This window comes from Ursus maritimus, assembly GCF_017311325.1.
Source record: "Ursus maritimus isolate PB19 chromosome X unlocalized genomic scaffold, ASM1731132v1 scaffold_X1, whole genome shotgun sequence".
Classification (NCBI taxonomy): domain Eukaryota; kingdom Metazoa; phylum Chordata; class Mammalia; order Carnivora; family Ursidae; genus Ursus; species Ursus maritimus.
Genome location: NW_024423319.1, coordinates 39,596,380 through 39,608,729, shown reverse-complemented (window position 1 = coordinate 39,608,729; position 12,350 = coordinate 39,596,380). Strand labels below are relative to the sequence as shown.

The 12,350-nt window shown below is 33.7% G+C and overlaps 1 protein-coding gene across 1 annotated transcript in view; it reads left to right on the top strand.

The window, feature by feature from the left end:
- Positions 1-12,350, top strand: part of COL4A5 (collagen type IV alpha 5 chain) — a 252,110-nt gene that overhangs the window by 100,850 nt on the left and 138,910 nt on the right. Inside the window, exon 2 of the mRNA XM_040627518.1 lies at positions 3,599-3,658. Coding sequence (XP_040483452.1) covers positions 3,599-3,658 — 60 coding nt within the window. The remainder of the gene's footprint in view (positions 1-3,598; positions 3,659-12,350) is intronic.

Genomic DNA, 12,350 nt, shown 5'->3' with positions numbered 1-12,350 from the left:
TCATATCTGTTTTTTTTAATTGTAGGAACCTGAGGTCTAAATTTATTGTTTTCTGTAATTGTCCTAGTACCATATATTGAACAATCCATTATTTTCACATTTATTTGATATGCCAACATTAATCATACAGTAAATGTGTGTGTTTCTGGCCTTTCTCTTAAGGCTCACCCAGCTGCCCATTCTTTGAATGATACCATACTGTTTTAATTATTGTACTTTTATGGTGTGTTTTACTATGTGATAATAAAAAATCTCCCATACTTTTTATTATTTTCTCTTTAAAACATTTAAAACATTACTATAGTTGCATCATTTTCTTGCTTTAACAGTGTTCAATGACTTTGCGGAATTAGTTTTTCCAGTTTTTAAAAAAACTTTCTTTTTTTGGCCTTATCTCCTACTATACTTTTTTCATATGGACTTAAGAAGTCCTTAGACTGAGGTACTTAATGTTTATTTTACCCGGCTCTTTGCCCACAAAAATTTTGTGTTTTAATCTTAGTACTTGCCATGGCCATTTTTCTTCTAGATATCTTTCTGCCCATCCTTCAAAATTGAAGTCAAGTTATTTACCTTCTTTATCTATAGAGCTGTTATGAACACTCCCAGGCTCAAAAGAACTCCCTTTCTTAATTTCGACAGCAATTATTGACTATACCACTCATTTTTATTTGGTAAATCCTGCTGAATTACAGACTGCAAAATCTGGAAGCTTCCTAAAGAGATTATATTGTCCATCTTTGTCATTTTACCAAAGAGAAAAAACTGAGTCCTAGGGCATGGGAATGACTTGTTTATAGTCTCCTAATGATTCAATTGTTGAGGTAAACTCAGAATGTATTTCTTATATTTTAGAGCTCATTCTATTACCATTGTCTCCTACATCATTATTCCATTGTATTTAAATTTTATTTTATTTATTTAGGCATAGGTTTTTTTAAAAACTAGATTGGAAGATTCTTAAAGGCAGCACTCATGTCTACACATTTTTTGGTATGACTCATAACCCTAATATTGTGCTTTGTACTTATTGGGCACCTAATTAGTATTAGTGGCTGTTGGTAAAAAACAAGTTACTCCATTAACCAAATGTCAAATGGGGCTAGTTCCTTATGGGCATCACTATTATAACTGTATGGAAAGTGGCATCTAGTGGTCGGTGTTTGTATTACAATGCCTTTAAACACTCCCCTCCCACCAGCACTAGTGTCATTATCATAATGTGGGTGGAATAAATAGAATATAAATTAAATTTTTAAATTCAAACAAATATCAAGTGTTTCAAGTAGCGACCTCGCTAAAGTATAGCTACATGTTAAGTAATAAAGAAGTGCAAAAAGATGAAATTATTAATTTTAAAGAAAAATACTATATAAAATTACTTCCAAAATAACATGCACACATATTTAAAGTTATATTGCTTGTTTACAAATTATATTAGGATTTGGAGGATTTTGTTGGATACTGAGAATCCAGAAATACAACTCTAAAGAAAATTCACATAATATCTTCTCCATATTAACAAAATCCTCTCTGTCTATTGCTTTGCATTTTCCTCAGGAACTTAATTTATATTTTAAAAAGAAAGATTTCTTAGTGAAAGATGAAAATGGAAAGTTACACCATCTTTTACTTGTAACACCAGAAAACGATGCTCATAAATTTACATTTAAAGTGCAGACATACATTCCAAAGTCAAATGTTATTTTTAGATATACAGCCATTTTTGGATTATCATTATCCTTTACTCCTCCATTAATGCATGTAACTGATTATTGATAATATGCACAATCTAATTCAGTGAATATGACCATTAGCAGTTTTTATCTTGTGAATCAGTAGCTTCTAGAATTTGTAAGTTTGTACTTTGAAATCTAGAATTCATGTTTGCACAAAACAATATTATATTATCTTAAATTAACCTCCGTTCCTGATACACTGTAATTTTTCTATATGGAATTATCCTTTCTGTTAGAGAGCAATATGTACTGTCTCTGCATCTTCCACCTGCACCTAATATAACATAGTGGCTGGCACATAACAGGTGATCAATAAGTATTTGTTGAGTTAGTTTTATATGTTGGAAGGAGCTGCGTCTTATTTGTCTTTAGTGTCTAACAAGTTTTCTGGCCTCTAATCATGCCTAATTCATGTTTGATGAGTAAATCTGTATAAGTCCATTTAACTTGTAATATAGTTGATGTATAATACTAAAACCAGTGTATAACCTAATCACGTATGTATGACAAATAATAGCTGCATAACAGACTTTCGATTAGAGATGTCAGGAACATTTTTTACTGGAACAACATCTTGCAATGTGAGTAAGAGATTAACTCCCAACATCAAGCCATTGTTGTTTGCTTTTTATCAGGAAAAAAAGGAGTTCAAACATGTGGCTGGCTTCTAGTTGCAGCTGAGTGGGTTAGGAGTTATAAGTAGAAGGATGAGGTCAGTAGTTTGATAATGAATTCGGAAAGTATTCTGGTAGTGGTTGGAGTAAAGGAACACATGGAATGTTGGGAAGGAGGCTAAGGTACTTTTTAAGTCACAGTCTTTCAAGGCTGAGCATTGATACACATTACTGGGTATTTACAACACATAAAAGTTTCTCTTATTTAATGAGAAGCATACCACCATATTGTATATAAATGGTGAGCTATCTACATATATTAAACTAATTATGATTTGTTTTTCTAAGCAGTTCAGCTTTATGCCAGAGTACAGGGTAGATCTGGATGGCAGAAGTCATCTACTGTCTTTTTCTCTTATGGGTTCTTATTTTATTATTTTATTTTATTTTTTAAAGATTATTATTTTTTAAAGTAATTTCTACCCCCAATGTGGGGCTGAAACTCACAACCCCAAGATCAAGAGTTGCTCCACTTACTGAGCCACCCAGATGCCCCTCTTATGGGTTCTTACTTTAGAGAAGGGTATTTTTCTGGCTTCAAGACCTCAATTCTTAATATGAGTTAATGAACTTATTAGTAGTGGCTCTTTAGAACATCTAGGCTGTGGGAACATTTGTAGTAAAACTGTTGGAATCATTACAGACTGAGATACTAGTGATGAGAGAGTGGAAGCAAATTTTAAGAAGTTGGTAAAAGATAGCATTATGTATTTTATGGTCCGTGATTGCTCATGAATGCCAAGATATAAGCAACTTCAACCAGCAGACATCTTTGGCTAGTTGCCAATGTCATTGCTAATATAGATTGAAAGGTCATTTCTTGCTTGTGATGTTAGGACAAAAAAAGGAGTTCCTAAGAGCTTGGACAAGTGGCAAATCATATTACAGGAAAGTTGTTTGAATTCTTTTAAATTTTTAATATCTTTTTAAAAAGATATTTTTCACTTTAAAATTATAAAAATTACATCTGCTCATTGTGAAAAGATCAAATGGAAATGTGTACCATAAATGGTGAAAGCTTCCACAGAGGTAACCATTGTTTGCAATTTGGTCTGTATTCTTTCAGGTATTTTTCTGCTATTTGGTTTATAGTTTTGGATTGTTGAATTTAGTTGAGGGGTAAGTCAGAGACTGGTTTTCAGGTTCGTATTTAATAATTTTCCTCCCTTTTTTTCTTCCTTACAGGCTTGCTATGGGTGTTCTCCAGGATCAAAATGTGACTGTACTGGTGTAAAAGGAGAAAAGGTAAGATTTGAAATGAGCCTTTTAAAACTTAGTGAAACCAGTAAAATAGTGTTTAAATATGTTTAAAAAAAAACAGTTCTTCTACCTCAGCATCTAAGTAGATAAAATGAATTCTACCATACTGCTTATTTTAGATAGCTGTAAGGATTAGACTATATCTCAAGGATTAGCAAACATTTTCTATAAAAGACCATGGAGTAAATATTTTGGGCTTTGTGGGCCACATAAGGCTTGTGTCACATATTTTTCTCTCATTTTTAAAAATAGCCCTTTAAGAGTGTAAAAAAATTTCTCAGATCTTGGACTATACAAAACAGACTTCTTACTACATTTGATCTGAGAGTTGTATTCTGCCAACCTATGATCAGTCTTGTTGAACTCACTAACTTAAGAGGCAAAAGAAGGGAAAAACACTTAAGAAGGAACCTAAAACCGGGGCGCCTGGGTGGCACAGCGGTTAAGCGTCTGCCTTCGGCTCAGGGTGTGATCCCGGCGTTATGGGATCGAGCCCCACATCGGGCTCCTCCGCTAGGAGCCTGCTTCTTCCTCTCCCACTCTCCCTGCTTGTGTTCCCTCTCTCGCTGGCTGTCTCTATCTCTGTCAAATAAATAAATAAAATCTTTAAAAAAAAAAAAAAGAAGGAACCTAAAACCTAACAACAGGCTACTAATCTGTGTCGGGTATCATGCTAGGCGATTTCATATATTTTTATCTAGTCTGTGTAAGTTAATGGTTGGTGAATCTCTATTTTTATCTCACTTTTCCCATAGCAGCACCCTTATTGTAAACGTGTGATAATTACAAAGTAAGTATTCGTAAGGATTAAATAGCATAAACCCAGCCACTCTGTCAGTGACTGACAGTGAAATTAAAAGATTAAAAAGGGATAACAAATTGTGGCCTAAAGAGAATTATGCTGGGAGAAAGGGGTTCATACTCTAGTCTCCACTGTCTGGGGCTCAAATATTTTTGAATGAATCAGTGAATATTACTAATTATATATGAAAAAGTTTAGGATAGTATCTCAAGAGCATATTCCGTTTAGGAATATAGAAGGTCTACTAGCACATTAAAGATGTTTAAAAGTCTGTACTAAACAACAAAAGTTCAGTACACTTCAGAGGAAGATAAAGAATCTAGGATGACTATAATATACAATGTGTAATTTGCTATTAAAACTTAGTAGGCATAAGAAGTAACAGGTAAAAGTGATCCATAGTCAAGAAGACTCCTGAATGAAAACTAATTCTGAAATAACACAGATGTTAGAATTTGTAGATAACTCTGAAATAACACAGATGTTAGAATCTGTAGAAAAAGATTAAAAACAATAGGATAAATATATTTGTTGATTTAAAGGGAAATGTGCTCCTATGAGTGAATGAATAGAGAATCACAACAGAGCACTAGAAACTAAAAAAAAAAAAAAAAAAAAAAAAAGGAAAATCTAGATTTGAAATACAAAATATGAGAAAGAACAATTCACCAGTTAGGCTTTTAACAACAGAATCATGATGATGGAAGAAAGGGTCAGTGAACTTAAAGATGAATCAGAGGAAAGATACAATCTGAAGAAAAAAAGAAAACAAAAGCATAGGGCCTGGCCCGCCTGTGGGATAATATCACATGGTTTAATGCAAATGTAAATGGAGCCCTATAACAATGGGGAGAGAAGAAAAAGGTAATTAATGGGGCAGTAGTAATGACAAGAATTTCACACACTTGGTGAAAAATAATAAATTTACAGATAATAAGAAATTAAGTGCACCACAGGCAGAATAAAAATAAAACTGTACCTAGGCACATCATAATGAATCTACTGAAAAAACAGATTAAAAGAAAATCTTGAAAGAAGCTAGAGAAAAAATTACACATTACGTACAGGGGCACAATGATATGAATGATGACAGACTTCTCATCCAAGAGAATGGATATCCAAGAGAATGGATACTGTACAACAATGTAAAAACATTAGAGAATTGAAAAATCTGCCAACACAATTGTTCTATACAATGAAAATATACATAAAAATAAAGAGAAACAAACAAACAAAAACCAGACTCTTAAATACAGAGAACGAACTGCTGGTTGCCAGAGGGGAGGTTGTGGGGGGATGGGTTAAATAAGTGAAGGGGATGAAGATGTACAAATGTCCAGTTATAAAATAAGCAAGTCATGGAGATGGAAAGTACAGCATAGTCAACAAAAATGTAATGAAGTTGTGTGGTGACAGGTGGTGACTACACTTAGGGTGAACATTGAGTAATGTATAGAATAGTTGAATCAGGGGTGCCTGGGTGGCATAGCAGTTAAGCGTCTGCCTTCAGCTCAGGGCGTGATCCCAGCATTCTGGGATCGAACCCTGCATCAGGCTCCTCCGCTATGAGCCTGCTTCTTCCTCTCCCACTCCCCCTGCTTGTGTTCCCTCTCTCGCTGGCTGTCTCTATCTCTGTCAAATGAATAAATAAAAAATCTTTAAAAAAAAAAGAATAGTTGAATCAATATATTGTACATTTGAAACTACTATGACATTGTATGTCAACTATACTTCAATAATAAATTCTAAAAATAAAATAAAATAAAATTTAAGACATTAATAAAATAATTTTTCATCATCGTATCTGCACTAAAAGAAATTTCCCCAGGCTAAAGGGAAATGTTACTAGATGGAAATGTGGATTTCTAGGAAGGTATTAAAAGTACTATAAATGGTATATATGTGGACAAATATAAAAGATGATATCTCTTTCCTTCTCTAAATTTATTTACAAGACATAAGACTGTTCATTTTATTTTTTTTTAGTAATTGTACTGAATATTTTATTTCATTTTTTAAAGTTTTTATTTTAATTCCATTTAGTTAGCATACAGTGTTATATTAGTTTCTGATGTACAATATAGTGATTCAACACTCCATACATCACCCAGTGCTCATCATGACAATCGTACTCCTTAATCCACATCACCTATTTCACCCCATCCCCCCACATACCTCCCTTCTGGTAACCATCAGTTTGTTCTCTAAATTAAGAATCTGTTTCTTGATTTGTCTCTCTCTCTCTCTGTCTATTCCCTGTGTTCATTTGTCTTGTTTCTTAAATTCGACATATAAGTGAAATCATATGGTATTTGTCTTTCCCTGACTTATTTTACTTAGCATTATACTCTCTAGCTTTATGTGTATCATTGCAAATGGCAAGATTTCATTCTTTTTTATGGCTGAGTAATATTCCATTCTATATATATATATATACCACCTCTTCTTTATCCATTCATGAACTGGTGGACACATGGGCTGCTTCCATATCTTGGCTGTTATAAATTATGCTACTCTAACATAGGCGTACATGTATCCCTTTGAATTAGTATTTTTGTATTCCTTCGGTAAGTACTCAGTAGTGTGATTGCTGGATCATAGGGTAGTTCTCTATTTAACTTTTTGAGGAACCTCCATACTGTTTTCCAGAGTGGCTGCACCAGTCTGCATTCCCAAAGGGTTCCTTTTTCTCCACATCTTTGTCAACACCTGTTGTTTTGTGTGCTGTTGATTTTAACCATTCTGACAGAGGTGAGGTGATAGCTCATTGTAGTTTTGATTTGCATTTCTCTGATGGTAAATAATGATGAACATCTTATCACGTGTCTTTTGGGCATCTGGATATCTTTGGAGAAAGTCTGTTCATGTATTCTGACCATTTAAAAAAAAAACAACTAATTTTATTTATTTTATTTTATTTTATCCCCACAAGTGTCCTCTTTAATACCCATCACCAGCAACTCTCAGTTTGTTCTCTTAACTATACAGTCCCTTATGGTTTGCCTCCCTCTCTGTTTTTTCCCTTATTTTATTTTTCCTTCCCTTCCCCTAGTCATCTGTTTTGTTTCTTAAATTCCACATATGAGTGAAATCATATATTTGTCTTTCTCTGACTTATTTCACTTAGCATAATACCGTCTAGTTCTATCCATGTCATTGCAAATGACAAGATCTCATTTTTTTGATGGTTGAGTAATATTCCATTGTATGTATGCCATATCTGCTTTATCCATTCATCAGTTGATGGACATTTGCGCTCTTTCATATGCGCTCTTCAGCCATAATTGGGCTATTGTTGATAATGAGGCTATAAACATTGGAGTGCATGTGCCCCCTTCAAATCAGTACTTTTGTATATTTGGGCAAATACCTAGTAGTGCAATTCCTGGGTCATAGGGTAGCTCTATTTTTAACTTGTTGAGGAACTTCCATACTGTCTTGCAGAGTAACTACACCAGTTTGCATTCCCACCAACAGTGAAAGAGGTCCCCTTTCTCCTCATCCTCACCAACATCTGTTGTTTCCTGAGTTGTTAATTTTAGCCATTCTGACTGCTGTGAGGTGGTACCTCACTGTGGTTTTGATTTGTATTTCTCTGATGTTGAGTGATGTTGAGCATTTTTTCATGTGTCTGTTGGCCATTTGTATGTCTTCTTTGGAGAAATGCCTATTCATGTTTTCTGCCCATTTCTTCACTAGATTATTTATTTTTTGGGTGTTGATTTTGATAAGTTCTTTATAGATTCTAGATACTAGCCCTTTATCCAATATGTCATTTGCAGATATCTTCTCCCATCCATCAATTACCTTTTAGTTTTATTGATTGTTGTCTTCTGTGTATAGAAGCTTTTTATCTTGATGAAATCCCAATAGTTCATTTTTGCTTTTGTTTCCCTTGCCTCTGGAGATGAGTCTAGCAAGATATTGCTGCTACTGAGATCACAGAGGTTGCTGCCTGTGTTCTCCTCTAGGATTTTGATAGTTTCCTGTCTTACATTTAGGCCTTTCATCCATTTTGAATTTATTTTTGTGTATGGTATAAGGAAGTGGTCCAGTTTCATTCTTCTGTATGTCACTGTCCAGTTTTCCCAACACCATTTGCTTGAAGAGACTGTCCTTTTCCAATTGGATATTCTTTCCTGTTTTGTCAAAGGTTAATTGGCTGTATAGTTGTGGGTTTATTTCTGAGTTTTCTTTTCTCTTCTATTCATCTATGTATCTGTTTTTGTGCCAGTATCATACTGTTTTGATTACTGCCGCTTTGTAAAATAACTTGAAGTCTGGAATTGTGATGCCTCCAGGTTTGTTTTTCTTTTTCAAGATTACTTTGTCTATTTGGGATCTTGTGTGATGGACAGAAGACTATTTAAAGCATAACAACAGAGCTTCAAAATACATGAAGCAAAAGTGACAGAATTAAAAGGACAAACAGGCAAATCCACAATCATAGTTGTTAATTCCTAACACACCTATTTTAGTCATTGACAGAACTAGAAAAAAATCAATAAAGTCATAGATGATTTGAATTCCGTTATTAACAACCTAGACCTAATTGACATATATGGAGTCCTACATCCAATTATAGAATGTGTTTTTTTTCAAAGGCAGATGAAATTATCTCCAAGGTAGACCATATGGTGTGCCATAAAATGAGGCCCTATAAATACCAAAAGATGGGAAACATCAGTATATGTTCTCTGACCACATGGAATGAGTATGAAATCAATAATAATAAGATATGTAGAAAATTTCCAACTATATGGAAGTTAGAACACACTGTTCTAAATAACTGATAGACCAGAGAAGAAATCACAGGGAAAATTAGAAAATACATCAAGTTGCATAATGATTAAACTGCAGCATACTGAGAATTGTAGGATGGAGTTAAAGCAGAGCTTAGTGGGAAATAGCTTTAAATACCTATGTTAGAAAAGAAGAAGATTTAAAATCAGTGATATACGTTTTCCACTTAAGAAGATAGAAAGGGACAAATAAATCAAATTTAAAATAAGAAAAAGAAGGAAATACACAATATAGCACACAATTCTAAGACAGTAAAACTGTAGTAAACATGATAGTGTGTTAATAGCAAAAAAATAGACATATATATGAATGAAACAGAATAGACAGTCCATAAATAGACCCACAGATAAATAATGAATTGATTTTTTTTGACAAAAGTGCAAAGGCAGTTAAGTGGAGAAAAGATCATCTTTCAACAAATAGTCCTGGAACAATTAGATGTGCATATGCACAAAAATAGACTTTGACTAATTGCTTGCACTGTTTACAAAAATTAACTCACAATCAACTATAGACCTAAATATAAAACCTAAATCTAGAAATCTTTTAGAAGAAAACATTGGAGAAAATCCTTTTGATCTTGGGTTAGGCAGATATTTCTTAGATAGGAAAGCAAAAACATAATCCATAAAAGAAAAGGTTGATAAATTATATTTCATCAAAATTAAGAACTTATTCTTTTCTGAAGACATTGTTCAGAGAATGAAAAGACAACCCACAGTCTAGGAAAAATATTTGCAAATCACATATTTCATAAAAAGTTTTATATATAGAATATATTTAAAAAATTTTAAACTCGTTAATAAAACAAACATCCCAAAATAAAATTAAACTAGAAACAAAGTGGCAAAAGATTTTAAGGTACCTCACAAAATAAGATATGGAGATGGCAAATAAACATATGAAAAGTTACTCAACATTATTAACCAGGGAAATACATAATAAAACCATAAGATACCACTATAAACCTACTAGAATGTCTTAATATTAAAATATATCCATACTAAGTGTAGGTAAGGATGGGGAGCAACTGGAACTAGTATAGATTGCTGATGCAAATATAAAATGATGCAAACCCTTACAAAAAAATTTTGACAGTTTCTTTAAAAAGTAAGCATAGACCTATCAGATGACCGTCCTTTCCTAGGCATTTACCTATGAGAATTGAAAGCATATGTCTATACATAAGTAGTACATGAGTTCATGATAGCTTTATTTGTAATAACCAGAAACAGGAAACAACTCAATTACTATTAACAGGTGGGTGAATCAACAAATTGTAATGTATTTATACAGTAGAATACTACTCAGCAATAAAAAGGAAAGAACTATTGACATATACCACAACATGTCTAAATCTCAAATAATTATGCTGAATGAAAAGTTAAACAAAAGAATACATTCTGTATAATTCCATATATATATAATTCTAGAAAAATAAAATTAATTTATAATGACAGAAAGTAAGGCAGTCATCACCTCAGGGAGATGAGTAGAGGCATGAGGAAAATATTATAAAAAGGAACACAAAAAACTCTTATATTTATGATGTTCACCTCAATATTGTTTTTAATTAAAGACTTAATTTTTTAGAGCAGTTTTAGGTTCACAGCAAAATTGAAAGAAAGATACAGAGATTTTTGCATATAACCCCTGGGCCCACACATGTATGCATGCATGGCTTCCCCTAGCTATCAACATCACCCACCAGAGTGGTACGTTTGTTGCAATTGATGAACCTACATGGATACATCATTATCACCCGAAGTTCATAGTTTACCTTAGAGTTCACTCTTGTTGTTGTACATTCTGTGGATTTGGGCAAATGTATAATGAATGATATGTATCCATCATTGTATTATCATATGAGTATTTTCACTGCCCTAAAAACCTTTTATGTTCCACCTGTTCATCTACCACTCCCATCCCTGGCAACCACTCATCTTTTTACTGTCTCCATAATTTTGTCTTTTACAGAATATCATATAGTTAGCATCAGAGTGTGTAGCCTTTTCAGACTGGCTTTTTTCCAAGTTTTGGCAATGATGAATAAAGCTGCTATAAACGTCCATTTGCAGTGTGTGTGTGTGTGTGTGTGTGTGTGTGTGTATAAATTTTAAATTCCTTTGGGTAAATACCAAGAAACATTGCTGGATCATATGAGTATATTTAGTTTTGTAAGAACCTGCCAAACTGTCTTCCAAAGTAGCTGTATCATTTTGCCCCTCCGCCAGCAATGAATGAGGGTTCCTGTTGCTCCACATCTTTGCCCGCATTTGGTGTTGTCGGGGTTTTAGATTTTGGCCATTCTAATGGGTGTGTAGTGGTATGTAATTATTGTTTTGGCTTGCATTTCCCTGATGACATATTACATGGAGCATCTTTTCATATGCTTATTTGCCATCTGTATATCTTCTTTGGTGAGGTATCTGTTAAAGACTTTGGCCCATTTTTAAATCAGGTTGTTTGTTTTCTTATTGTTGAGTTTTAAGAGCTCTTTATATATTTCAGATAATAGTTCTTTATCAGATGTGTCTTTTGCGAATATTTTCTCCCAGTCTGTGGCTTGTCTTCTCATTCCCATTAACACTGTCTTTCACAGAGCAGAAGCTTTTAATTTGAACAAAGTCCAGCTCTCAGTTATTTCTTTCATGAATTGTGCCCTTGCTGTATCTGAAAAATTATCATCATACCCAAGGTCATCTATTTTTTCTCCTATGCTGTCTTCTAGGAGTTTTATAGTTTTGTATTACGTTCTATGATCCATTTTGAGTTGATTTTTACGAGGAGTGTGCAGTCTCTATCTATATTCTTTTTTATATAATAATTTTTTTTTTTATGTTATGTTAGTCACCATACAGTATATCCCTAGTTTTTGATGTAAAGCTCCATGATTCATTACTTGGGTACAACACCCAGTGCACCATGCAGTACGTGCCCTTCTTAATACCCATCACCGGCCTATCCCATTCCCCCACCCCCCTCCCCTCTGAAGCCCTTGGTTTGTTTCCCGGAGTCCATAGTCTCTCATGGTTCATTCCCCCTTCTGTTTACCCCCCCTTTCTTCTTCCC